Source organism: Ochotona princeps, chromosome X, assembly GCF_030435755.1.
Source record: "Ochotona princeps isolate mOchPri1 chromosome X, mOchPri1.hap1, whole genome shotgun sequence".
NCBI lineage: Eukaryota > Metazoa > Chordata > Mammalia > Lagomorpha > Ochotonidae > Ochotona > Ochotona princeps.
Genome location: NC_080865.1, coordinates 34,663,633 through 34,677,867, shown reverse-complemented (window position 1 = coordinate 34,677,867; position 14,235 = coordinate 34,663,633). Strand labels below are relative to the sequence as shown.

At 41.7% G+C, this 14,235-nt stretch overlaps 1 protein-coding gene across 4 annotated transcripts in view; it reads right to left on the bottom strand.

The window, feature by feature from the left end:
* Positions 1-7,886: 7,886 nt before the first annotated feature.
* The window catches only part of OPHN1 (oligophrenin 1), a 329,287-nt gene continuing 322,938 nt past the window's right edge, over positions 7,887-14,235 (bottom strand). For 3 of the 4 annotated variants that reach the window (XM_004595205.4, XM_058658534.1, XM_058658535.1), the window contains 2 exons: positions 12,225-12,266; positions 7,887-10,540 (listed from right to left, as the gene is read on the bottom strand). In XM_004595205.4, the coding sequence (XP_004595262.2) occupies positions 12,233-12,266 (34 nt within the window). In that variant the 3' untranslated portion in view covers positions 7,887-10,540; positions 12,225-12,232. The remainder of the gene's footprint in view (positions 10,541-12,224; positions 12,267-14,235) is intronic. The other variant, XM_058658533.1, reaches the window with a different exon arrangement.

Below are 14,235 nucleotides of genomic sequence, written 5' to 3'. Positions count from 1 at the left end.
TTGTTGCTGTGATCGATGTGGCTGTTATGAAATGATGTCAATCCGAAAAATACTAAAAAAAAAAAAAGTAATTTTCTTTGATGGTTTAATCATATTATATCCCATTAATAGGAGTATTTTCTTTTTTAAAAATGATGTGTTCTTGTTGACTGCTCAATACTATGTCAATTAATTCCATAACGATGTTAATTGTTGCAGATGGTATGTTAGTGCTTTTATTTGACCGGGATGATACTCTGCTGTCTCTGCCCTCAGATCAGAGAGGGTCTACCCAATAAGTAGTTGGACTTGTCTGGACTATGGGATGTTGGACTCTATGTTTGGCAAATACTTGCAGGGAGGGAATTTCAACTGAACTTGAACTATGGTTATGCAGCGGGGTGGAGGAACCCACTATGGGGGGAGGGTGGGGGGAGAATCCCAGATTCTATGTAATTACAACACAGTGTAATTAATGAATAAATTTAATAAAAAATTAAAAAAAATAATAAAAATGATGTGTTCAAATTGTATGAAAGGCCCTTTCTTTGATGATGATGGTCATGGTTTTTTTGTTTGCCAATTTGTTATGATAATATATTTGTTGATTAGATAGGTATTAGAAGATGAATTAACCTTCCATTTAAGGGATATAAAATATATTGTCTTGATGTATTATCATTTTAAGTTTTGCCAGGCAAGACTTAACAACATTTTGTCAAGAATCTTTCTGTCTTTATTTATGTGTTAAGCTGCTTTATAATTTTACTTTGTATGTTGCTTCTATCATTTTTGGTATTTGAGGTATAATAATAAAATATGTTAAATAAAAAAAATTTATATAACCTAACTATTGGTCCCTTGCTCTTAATATAGGAAATATGTAGGAATATATATATATATGTACATATATATATTCCATATATATATATGAAAAAATACAGGAAATATAGAGAAAAATGGGGAACAAGTATAGAAGTTTTGATAAATGGATGGAAGCACGAATGTGCATAATTAGTTTTTCTAAGGTAAGGATGGGTTAGAAGCAATGGTATGATTGTTAGTGGCAAGGAAACAAAAAAGGGAGCAACAGGATTCAGTCTATTAATCTCTCTAGATCTCAAACCATGGAGAATAACAGAATTCTGAATTAGCAGAGTGTTGAGGAAGAACAGGTGGTCGTGACTGAGGTTGGCCATACCCCACCTACTTCACTTCGCAATGGCCTTGGGAGCTACAGTGGCATGGCCTCGACCAGCCATCTAGATGGGAGTAGCTGAGGAAGCAGAAACTGAATGATTAAATCCAGGGTCGACAATACTAGTGCAAAGTCATATCTCATAGGCTTGCCAAAGAGGAATGGGAAAGAATAAAGGCATGCTTTGCTCTATAGGACTAGGAAAGCCTTCTTTGGCAGTCTTACCTCAAGGTACCTTTTGTTCTTCAGTTTAAGGGCCTGGGCACATTTGGATTTTTAAGGGCTCAGAGGAAGTGACAGAAGTTGAATGTATACCAAAATAGGGAGAGGTCAAAATTTAATAGGCGACCCTCAAAGTGGAAATATTGCTCTGAACATTCCTGGTACTACACCACTTTGACCCTTTTCAGCCAAACTGATTGTTTCTCCCCCAGCCTCTGAGAAAAGTTCTGGAACTTTCACTTTGCACTCCACTGGTCTCAATGCACAGTGAGCCTCTACATAACAGAATCCTTCAGGAAACTCAGTTGTGTTAATTTGTGTTGACAGAATGTTAGAACCCTGAGGGAAAACTTAGGAGGACAAAAGATATGACAGACTTTGAAATCAATTTGGCTTTAATATATTCACTAGGACAACTTTCCCAAATTAGTAGACTGGTATTTTCTCAAGGGATTAGGTAAGGCAATCATCTGAATTTGAATCTTAAATTCACAATATCCTGATTGTGCAACTGGGCAAATGATGTCATGATCTGTGTGTTAAGTTTCATTGTGTTTTGCTTCATATACCTATACAATATGGCTAATACCGGTACTTACCTCTTACAAGTCACTAGGAGAAGTTAAATAAACCCATGAAGAGCAATTAAAGCTGTATTGTTGTGAAATAAATATAGCATTAGCTCTTATGGTCAAGTGATACAGCATTGAGAAGACTTCTTATGTTGCCCTTTTGAGGAAACTGCTTCTGCTTCTGTCCCCCAGCACCTAATAGAAGGAAACTTGTTAAGAGACTGTCACCAGCATCAAGCTACCACCCAGGAGTACCATCTTCAGCTGCCAAAGAACCCTCCTTTTGATGTGCTTTCCAATTTTCTTGTGTGTTTATTTGATCAGAGAATTTGAACAGCCCTGAGGTTTTGAGTTGTGCATGTAGGTACCATAAGAGCAGTTATTTTTCTCAAGGATTCAGGTTTTGCCTACCATGTTTCTTCATACTAAGAGGTGAGGCTTCTTTTTTTAAAAAAAAAGAGTTATTTTTTATCGGAAAGGCAGATCGTACAGAAAGAGGGAGAGATAGAGACAGTCTTCATCGGTTGCTTCACTCTGCAAATGGCTGCAACAGCCAGAGCTGAGCTGAACTGAAGCCAGGAGCCAGGAGCTTCTTCTGTGCCTCACTCATGTGCAGGGTCATCCCCTGCTGCTTTCACGGGCCATAAGCAGAGAACTGGATCAGAAGTGGAGCAGTTGGGATACGAATCAGTTCCCATATGGGATTCGGACACCGCAGGGTGGAGGATTGGTTTGCTGAGCCACAACACAGGCCTGAGGTGGGGCTTCTTTCTTTGTGTGGGGCTGTTGTGAGCAGCTGCTGTATGCACCTCCTCCCTACCCAGATGCTATAATCCTCAGGACTGTGGTTACATATCATAAGGAATGTGAAAGAGGTGATTAAGGTTACTGCTTTCTTGAAGATCGGGAGATTATCCTGGGTTATTCCTATGGCCCCAGTTGAAGGGGTAAGCCCATAAGAGCAGAGGCAGAAGAGGAAATCAGAGAGCTGCAAAAGGCAAAGAAAACAATTGAATTTATGTTGTTGTTGGCTTGAAGACAGAAGAAGGCATGGACACTTCAGTCCCACAACAAGGAACTGCATTTTGCCAAAAGAATCCCAAGCCTCAGAAGATACCAAAAGGCCCAGTGGACATCCAAGAAAACCCTAAGTAGGGGAGTCCAGCCATGCTATTCCAAATTTCTGACCTAAAGAAATTGTGAGCTAATACATGCTTGTTGCTTTAGGCTGTTAAATTTGTGATAATTTATTACAGCAGTCATAGAGAACACTAATACGATGCCTCTGGGATTCAACTGGTACACCTGCCAAGTGGGAGCAAAAGCCCTTGACCTATCTACCTACCTCCTAAGGCTATTATGAGCTCAAAATGATGCAAGGGACTCAAGAATGCTCTGAAAATTTTCAAATCATACAACAGATACATGCTTCAACTGGGGGAAAGTATCAACCTCTTTAGAAGCACTTGAGTTGAAGCAATTAAGAGCTTAGAGCACGTAACATTTCAGGGTTTACAGGGCAGCTTCTCTGAAAAGAGAAGCAGCAGAGTGTCGCAGAAACTAGACAACATAGAGCTCAGTCCACCTCCCACCTGTGCGACAGTGGCTGGGTTATATTACCTCTCTGAGCCTCAAAGATGGGAAATAATTCGTCTGTGCTTCAACCAGATGATATGACTGAGTGAAGTGAGTATGTGATGGAAACAACACGTCCAGATAGAAAGCCTGGCAGTCTTCCCCGATGTCTGTTCTGCCTCTGGAAACAGATGTTTTAATTCTATAAAACTGATCAGAAAAAAAAAATTGGGTTAGTGTTTAGCGTAGCTTTGAAGGCATCATTTGGGACACCTATATCTCCTATCAGAAGACCTGAATTCAAGTCTTAGCCCCTCTTTCAATTGTAATTTCCTGCTAATGTGTACTGTAGGAGACATTAGGTGATGGCCTAAGGAAATGTACAGGTTTCACCTACATGGGAGACCTGTATGGAGTTTCAGGGTCTTGGCTTTGGCACAGCCCAGCCCTGGTTATTGCATTTATGGACTAAACCAGTGGATTAGAGCTCTTAGTCTGTCTGCCTTTAAAAAATAAATTAAAATAAAAATATAAAAACATATGGAGGTTTTGATAATGTTGAATAGCCAAGGTTTGGCACAGTGCTCCAGATGCCAGCTGGGAACCCCACATCCCATATCAGAGTGATTGAGTTTCAATCACATATACTCTTTTTAAAAACTTTTTAAAAATAAATTTTATTTTTTAATTATGATTACGAGATTGATCGGGGTGGGGGGAAGGATTGAGGTATAGGGAAAATTGTGTGAACTGATTGTTTCCAATTTTGCTATTTTTTCTTTTTGTTCCTGGGGAAAGGGGAGAGACAAAGGGGGAAACAACTCATGACTTTCCACACGTCCTAGTACCCAGAGATGAGGAACTGCCACTTAATGCACCTGGAAGGCGCTGGATGATGGCCCAGGTACTTGGGATCTTGCCACTATGTGAGAGACACAGATGGAGTTCCTTAGCGTCTGGCCCATCCCTGGCTGTTGTGGCCATCTCGGGAGTCAATCAGGTAAAAAGACTTCTCTCTGCCTTTCAAATAATTGGGGGAAAAAAAATCCATGAAGAATCCTGTGCTAGTCTCTGAGTGCATTTTCTGCACTTGACTCTGATGTGCAGCCCTAGGCAAACCCTTTACCCTCTCCTAAGAGGTCAGTTTCTAGCCGGGGATCTTCAGCTAATGGCATAGGAATCATCTGGTTAGAAAAGTGGCAAATAGGGGTGGAAAGCTGTTCTACTGTTTACACAAGCCTCTGCTAATCCAAATAAACCATCTCCCAAAAGGCTCAAGTCTGACAAGTATATTTTATTGTTAAAGTAAACCCTACTCCGGCCATAGGAGCTGACTCCTCAAGATGTGATTTGAAGCAGCTGCTTTAAATAAAGCGAAGCAATTAAAATATTGGCCAATTTCAAGCTGTTTAACTGCAGTCATGCCTCTCTCAGTTCCTTACGGTTTCCATTGATGTTATTTTGCCACAATTGAAACTTCCTTCAGGAACGTCCCTTATGTGAACTGAGGATACTGAACTCTGGCTCGAAAGTGGTCAATGGTATTGTCTGCATTTCCTTTACAGTTGCAGGCTGTGGTAAAACCCACACCCAAGAACCAGGCAATGTCAAAGCTTAAAAATGAACCATGGGACTCCTAATTTAAATGCAAACAATTTGAGGTCTAGAGAGGGAGAGGGATTTGCTCAGCATTGAGAGGCCGTGCCAAGGCTGTCTGGACACCCTTCCTACCCACCCACGGCCCTTGAAACTTGCTTTTCTGCTGCCTCTGCTGCTCAAATTTGAAAGCCAAGTAACTTTCACTATTCTTACTGCCTAGGTTGGTTTCACTATGCTTTGAAGTACAGAAACTTCCTTTACTGCTGAACAGAGCACGGGCAACATGCAAAAAAAAAAAAAAATGCAAGAAGCTGGCACCTATGGGCTCAATCTTTGTAAGCACTCTCAACATACAAGACTGGCTTTGGTCCTTCTCTCCCTCCAAGGGCTCCCTCCTTAACCTTATTTGCATCTTGAATGTCATATATAAGTGCTTCAAAGACTTTAATTGGCCATAGGAACCTTGTGCAGATGTTATTACAATGCAGATTCTAGGATCCAGCAATGTGGTATAGTGGCTAAAGCCACCACTTGTAATGAAGACACTCCATATAGGTGCTGCTCTGCTTCTTCTCATTCAGCTCCCTGCTAGTGGTATGGTAAAACAGCAAAGGATGAATCAGGTGTTTGGGACCCTTGCAACCACATGGAGAACTGAAGAAGCCCCCGACTCCTGGCTTTGGCCTGGTTCGGTACTGGCTGTTGCAGCCATCTATAAAGTGAGCTAGAAGATCGAAGATCTCCCCCCCCCCCATTTCTCTACAGCTCTTTCAAATAAACAATTATTTTTAAGAGAGAATACAGACTCTGACTCCAGATGGGTGGAATGGCTCTGAAGAATACACACCTTTAACAAGTTTCATGTACTATTGACAATGAGGTTGACGATGACATTTTGAATAGGAAGACTAGCAGACATTTTCAGCAATCCGATTTCTGAGCATCTTCATTTACTTTTGAGATTTCTTTTATTTCCATTGGGGATAACATGGTGTATTAAAAACAGAAAAGCCTAATGAGTTTCCAGGCCTGCATCTTTCATAAATTCCTAGTTGTATAATCTTGGGCTGATCATTTTTCATTTCCTCATGTGTGTGTGTGTGTATCTGTAAGATGAGGCTGACACCCACCAGACAGAGATGCTGTGACATCTGAGGGAATGATAATGTCACGCAGAGCAGGTCGTAGCTTGAGAGTGTTGGCTCCAAAAGGATTGTGTGCCTAAGTTTCCGTAGATATGTAGAAGAAAGCGTGAGTATGAGTAGCAGGAAATAACTGCGCCATCACACCTGATATACCCAAAAGTCATTTCCATGACAAATGGAAAATAGACACCATTAGAACTAGAAAATCTGCATATTTTATTAAAAGTCACAGAAATGGGTTCCAGGATCTTATTTTTTTTCTGACATCACATTTGTGTGTATGACATAGGCAGTCTTCTTAGCCCTATTTTTAATGTCCTTGGCAGAAACACCTTCATATTTACACTAAAATAAAAGCTTTTTCACTGGAAACATCTCTTCATGATATCTTACTTCTTTCTGCAACTCTTTTGTTATTGTTTCTGAAGCTTTTTCTGGGCCTGTAATGTGTGAAGGCCACTTGGGTGCAGCTACTTTAACAACAGTATCGTTGCTCAACACGTTTTCCTAGGGAATTGGTTTTCCAGTCACAGAAGTATTTTCCTTCTACTACTTTATTTGTTCTAGTTATTACAGAATCAAGGAACCTGCTGAAAAGGGAAGAATATTTCTCTGCGACAGCCAATTATTTAGAAATACTCTGACATTATCGTCTTACTAAAATCAGATGCTGAGTTTTGTCCCTCTTTGCCTAGACACACACACACACACAGAGAGATTTTTTAAAAACAATCTGACTGTTTTAACCCATCTTTTGACTTTAGCTATCAGCATAGAAAATTCTGCAGGTTGCTGATGTGTCCAGGCTCTTGGCCTGAAACCGTACATGTTACAGCCATGGTGAAGCACAGACTCATACACAAAGATCTTTTTTCCCCGTTGTAAAATGGCCAAGTTCAATGGCTTAACAATCACCAACTGAAACGTAAATCTTTTGCAAGGTGAAATGATACAATCCTTTCAGAGATATTACTTACTGTGCAAGTGAAGGGGACCAGAAAAAAATCCCATTTTGAATATCTTTCAGCCTAGTTCTCATTTTCTTGTTTCCCCTTGCTTCCTGAAATGCTTTTGAAATAGCTGTTGGGTAGACAAGAGTCAACATCCATGACAGCTCCAGGAATGTGGATTGTGTTCAAATACCTACCTCAATGTGGCAAAGGGAGAACGCCATGAAGTACACAGACCCAGAAGGCTTGGTCTAAATTGAAGTTCTGGAATTTATTTCTTTGTGCCCTTGAGACAACAGGCCATAATTTGTTGGTAAAATTGGTAGATAGTGTGTGATTGTTGTGGTACGGCAAAATATGGAATGATGTGTAGGAAGTAACTAGCTCTTAGGAAATGCTTACTAAATAGGAGATCCTTTGTTAAGTACTGCCAGTTCAAGACTTAGAGTTCATCAACTGCCAATTCCTCCCACCTGCTGCCCAAAGGAAGGTGATAATTTCCTATATTTGCCCTTCTCAAATTATCGCCCTCTTCCCTAGCCTCTTCTGAATGACTATTCATTAAGTCCTAGGCCAAGCCAGTCTCATTCCATAACAGCATGTCTCACTACATTGTTCTTTTTTTGTTAAGATTTATTTATTTTTATTGGAAATCAGATATACAGAGAGGAGGAGAGACAGAGAAAAAGATCTTCCATCCGTTGATTCACCTCTCAAGTGGCTACAACGGCTGGAGTTGTGCCAATCCGAAGCTAGGAGCCTGGAGCTTCTTCTGGGTCTCCCACAAGCGTGCAGGGTCCCAAGGCTTTGGGCCGTCCTTGATTACTTTCCCAGGCCACAGGCAGGGAACTAGATAGGAAGCGGGGTCACTGGGATTAGAACCAGCGACCATATGGGATCCTGGCACATTCAAAGTAAGGACTTCAGCTGCTAGGCTACCGTGCCGGGCCCTACAATGTTCTTTAAATCAGAATGTCAAAGTTTCACTCTTGGCATTCTTTGTGTATAACCAAGCACAGGCAGAGTTTCCTAGTCCCCATCAGAGGTGGTCCCAACTCTCCAAGCTAGTCTCTCGTGTCCCAGGCCACTCTCAGCACTCTCACACTATGTTTCTGTATAACAATTCCACTCAGATCACAGTGGATTTCTCCAGCTCCCAATACACTTTCAACTTTTGTAGTAGTGATGATGGTAGTTTTTCTAAAGGAATCCAATGTGAAACCATGCCTCCACCACCTTTAAAAGGTACTGTGGCCTCTTTGGAAACTGTTCCTATGGTGAAATTCCGCATACCTACCAGCTTTAGTGATACATGCAGCAGGAGAGAGCAAGAAGACCACAGCTCTGAGACCAGAGCTCAATAAGCTTCCCAAGAGACTACCTTTCGGGACAGCAGCAGGTGCACTTTTGCCTCTCTGGCTGCTGGTTTCTTAGCAACTAAGCCTTTGAGACTGGATAAAATGAAGAGAATTCAATGTGGCCACCTGGGCATGTCTTGATTTAGAATAGCATCAGGTTTCCATTCAATTGTTTTCACAAAGGCTCCCAGTATATTTGGCAGATATGTCACTAATTAATCAAGATACAATGTCTGGAGTTCCATCTTGGAAGTGAGTACAGTCTTGGTTTCATTGCTTGTAAGGCATCACAGAGTTGGTTTGAGCATAAGGTATGTGATCTCGCTCACTCTCTCTTTTTCTCCGTATATTTTTTTTTCTCAGTACTACACTCACTGCACTTGTAGGACCTTGCTATAATGAGTGCAAGTTGGGGAAAGCCCTTCTTTCCTACTGGGAAACAACTGGATTACCCAGACTCTGAAGGCAGGCTGTGATTCCCAGTCATCTGCGTGGGAACAAGGGAACTGACACTGTTCCCAGAAGCTTCCTTTTCCCACAAAGTAATTAGAAATGTCTACTACTCAGATTTCTTACCTATCAGGGGCTTATGCCTGCATTCACCACTTGGTTGCAAATATGTAGCACTCGAGAAAAGAGGGCAAAAGAGAAACTTTCAAGAATGATGGGCTCTAAAGCTACTAGCCAGAAAGCCCTTTGCTAGATTAGTGTAGTGGAATGAAAGACCCTCATACAGACATCCAAGGACCCGGGGCCCTGTCTTGGTGTGATCAATCAGTTTCCAAGACTATACAGTAGATAGACTAAATTATTTTTAAGGTCTGTCCAATCTAATACTTCATGGAACATACAAAGAGTCATATTTGAAGGGCTGTGGTTCTTAAGCTTTATTGGGTCACAAGCCCATTTGAAATTCACTAGAATGTTACCGATCATCTCCCCCAAAAAAGCATAGTATCATGGAATTCTGTATACCATCTGAGGGGCACTGTGGAATCTCTGAATCTATGGACACTGGGTTAAGAAGGGCTTCTTTTGGGAGATCAAAGAACTTATCTTCAGAAGTCAAAAGTGAAGCAACAATGACAGGTTCTTTGCTTCAATGCATCTAAACAATTTTGACACAATTATGGAATTCTTACAGGACAAGCACAGTCTCCATTTTTAAAAGCAATGCTGGCAGTTTTTTTTCCCCTTGATTCCTTGGACTCCTTCAGGTGAAAACAGGAGAATAATCCAGATAGTCCTAGGCTGTGACATGCAAATCATGCTTTGCAAATTTGTCCTAAGCGGTTGTATGCAGGAGCAGGAAGGCCATCTTGCTAGGTCCATATGGAGAGTAGTGGGGCATCAACCATGCTGTCCCACCTCATAGAAACAAACTGGCTCTTCACAACATACTGTAGTAGCAGAGGGCCAACCTGGCATCACTGTCCAAATCCTTAGTAAGGGGTATGTTAAAATTCTCCAATAATCAGCAAACATCCTTACTCCCCTCCATCCAAGAGAAGCAACAGCCCTAACTTGAGTGGCCTTTAGTTCAGAATAAGACCCCTGGCACCAACTGTGATTTAGTCCCAAATCTGCCAGCGTCTGATGGCCCTTTGAAGAAGCAAGAAAATCAGGCAAGAGTTGAAAATTGGGGTCTTCTCTTCGACTCAGGTCAGTGGGCATCTTGGTTTCGGCAGGCCTGAGGGAGTGCCATCATTCACAGTGTTGCAGGAACTCAAGATGAACCTTCTGAGGACATGAAGACAGAACACAAAGGAGAAATAAGCACATGTCTATGACATGTGCCCCTTGTTTTATGGCTTCCTAGAGCCTGACCGTGCAGGACCAGGAAGGAGCTGCTCTTCAGCACAAAAGGACTCAGCACACCAGGGTAGGGAGAAGACACTTTCAGGATCTCGAAAGGGTCCCCTGAGGCCAAGGCTTTTACAACCTAAAAGGAAAGGAAGAAAGTAGAGTTAGTTAGGATTAGCCAAGCATCTACCAGCCTTTAAACTGTGGCCCTCTCCGAGTGGGTTAGGTAGCTAGCTGCATCTGTAACTGCAAGCCAATCTTCTGAGCAACAGAGGCTGGCTGGTAAATGGTGTCTACAAATCAGATACCATGAAAAGGGCCAAGAAGGCATAATAATCAGGACCAAAGATGCTGTGCCACCATTTTCACTCTAACTCCCCAAAAGTCTACCTGATGTAATAATAATTAAGCCTGATAAGAAAACTGCTGACGTTACCCAAGATGCATCATACCCATGGGCTTATGGCTCTCCAATAACCCTGAACTTCCTTTTCCTGGGACTTCACCCCCTTGGAATTGACAAAGACATTACCAACAAGGATCTCTGAGCCAAGAAGTGACAGGAAGAGAATGGAAGGCTAGGGGGCACATGAAGAGCCAAGCTCTAGATACTTGAATTTCACTTACTTGTACTTATTTCTTCAGGTCATACCAGAACCTGGATAGTCAAACCAATCAGAACTTCTATGTTAACAAAGGAATTTCCCTGATTTGTGACCTTACACATATCACTTCTCTGCATCAGAAACTCAGCTCCTCTTCCTTTATTCACTGAGTTAGAACACATACTTGTATTAGCCTCCATACCTCTGGCATGCTATGTGGATCAAATGAGATAATGAAGGTGAAATGGCTTTGCGTTAGACTAATAGAAGGGACCAATAGAAGACGAAACTTCAAGTGGTAATACTGGAATACTAATTTGGTCTAAAGAAATGAGGTCCCTCCACAGATTCTCAGGTGGCCTCTCTTTCCATCCCTAAATAGAGGTTACTAATTTCTTTACAGAAACAAATGAGGGTCTAACCTAGTCTAGTCTAGTCAAGGTCTAGTGGGTTAAGATGCTGCCTGTGATACCAGCACCCCATATAGGTGCTGGCTCACGGCTTGGCTGCTCCACTTCTGATCCACCTCCCTGCTAATGCACATGGGAGAGCAGCAGCAGATGGTTCAAGTGTTTGTGACCCTGTTCTCATGTAGGAGACCTAGAAGAAGCTCCTGGATTCTGACTTTTGCCTTGTCCATCCCTGTCCACTGTGTCCATCTTAGGAGTAAGCCAAAGGATGGACGACTCTCTCTTTCTCTCTCATTCTCTCTCTCTCTTCCTCCCTCCCTCCCTCCTATATTACCTTCCTCCTGCCCCCTTCACCTTCTCCTCCCTCCCTCCTCCTTTCCCAACTCCCTCTCTCCTTTTCTCCTTCTCTGTGACTATCAGCTTCAAATACACAGATCTCTAAAAAAAAAAAAAAAAAAAAAAAAAAAAAAGAACCAAATGATATCAAAATAGGAAGGTTCTAATCTTCTAATTTTAACACTAGAAAATTGTGTCTACAAGAAGGGAATGTACTTGCATAAAATATCACAGCCTATGATTCCTAATGAATTCAACTGAAGAAATCTGTAAAACTACAAAACAGTTTTTAGCAGAGAAAGAAAAAGTGACTTAAAAATCACATAAAACTTCAGAATTGAAAGGCACTAGGTTTAAAGGCTCTGTATTACGGAGGTGAGGTCCCTTTCCTCTGGATCTACATGGTGTTCTAGTCCTCAACAACTCAGATCTCATCAAGAAGGCTCTGTGATCATGGGTGGAGACTACAAACCTGCGGCCTCAACTCTCATCTCCAGGAACTCTGCCTTGAGAACTGCAAAGGAAGAACAAATGTCATTAATACTCCAGAAATCGGGACTGCAGAGGCAAAGAAAGGGGACCGTGGACCCTTCCAAGTCAGTACTGAATAGACCATTTGGAAAATGACAGAATGACTGACTGCATGTTTCAAAACGCTTAATGGTTGGGCTACTTATCTGGCAAGTTTAGAGAGCTCAGCCTTTCAGACACAAAGACATCTTTCAGATGTCAGAACAATCCTTACACAGAAGGCTGGGACAGCTCAGAGAAACTGACCCAAGACTACCGACTTTATTCTGTGATTTTTTTTTGTTCTCTAATAGGATGGTGAGGAGGAAAAATGAATCCAGCTGTGTCTCAAAAGGCAAATTAGCTTTGGTCAGCCTCTTAATATGCTTATTTAAGTTCTATCCTAACTTTATCCGAGGACAACTGGAGAGAACAGTTATCAGAATGCAGTCCTTCACAGCGTGGCTGAAGCATCGCACAGTACATAGGACCCCTCCTGCTTTTCTCTTTGCCCATCGATCAATTCCTGCTACCTCAATGATCTTTGTTCTATAAGCGAAAACTGGGGACCTCCACTCACAGGGCTAATTATTCATACCATAGTATTTGGTGAATGTTACTTCTCACGCTTGGATTTATATTGCATCTGCACTCAGCATTTCCATCCCTAATCCTACATAGGTCCAGTCCCAAGTACTAGCCTAAGTGGTGGTTGTACACTGTACATCTCTCCTCGGATCTCCTGCAGCATCATTAAAATCAGTATTCAAAAATCAGGCATAGCGACTTTCTGACAGAACCTATTCCATGAGTAATTATATACATAATCGCTCAAGTCAGACTTTCCTTCTCCAATGTCCCAAATTTGAAAATTCAGCAGGGTGTTATTGAGCCTTCTATGTCCCTTCCCTTTTATTCCCACCAGGTATTCCACAGGTTGAGACTTTGTGAACTCTTGCAAGGATGATAAGTCTCCTAATAGGCCAGCTTGCCTCCAATCTTAACCATCTTTTTTCCCTGTAACCACAAGAGCCATTTTTTATAATGCATTCAGCTTACAATATGCATTATTATGCTTAAAAATCCTTCCATGATTCCCACCATACCATTACCATAGTCTGTAGAATAAAGACCAAACAGTATGTCATATAAGGTGCCTCAATCCATTTCCTGCTTTTAACTTCAGCTAAGCTCTCTCTTCTCATGTCCACAAGCCAGCTATAATGGAACACTAACTGCTTCTGAGCCTGTCTTGCTTTAAGATTCCCTGCCTCTATGAAATGTCCTTCCCTCCCTTCTCTTCTTTTTTTCTACCCTTCTCTGCTTAATGAATCACTATTCATTTTCTTATGAGTTATATTTTTAAACTATTAGGGAATGGAAACTAATGGGTGAATGATACCAGTCTAATGTCAGGCTATAGTCATATAAATGGGTAGGAAGCAAAGGGTTGCAAGACAAAAGTTAAATATATGCCCTTTTCCTTAGAAATGGGGGAACAGCTTGGCAACAATGACTACAGACAGGACTGGTTGTATGATCTGTCTGAGGATTTTGAGAAGTGGCCAGCACGGGAATGCACTGAGGCCTAGATGAAAGGGATGCTTTCTTCATGTAAACTGAATGGATGTTTCTTCACGCAGATGGAAGGACCTGTTGTGGATACTAAGGATGGTGAATCATGACATCCTGGAGGGCAGGTGTACTCACTTTGGTATTACCTACACTCAGGCCAAGATGAGAATCTGGGGGTAAAGAACAGGATTAAATCCAAACCAGATGTGGAACAGGTGAATTGGTACCTCACTGAAGAGTTTGCTTTGGCTATAGTCCCCTTAAGCCACGGTTGTTCGAAAGATTGCCTAAGCAATGACTGTCAAGACCCCAGTTCCTTGGTAGTGATTGCCAGTCTTTTTCAACACTTTGGATATTGCTACTTTAGTAGGAGCCTGCTGGCCTTGAAGTTTCTATCA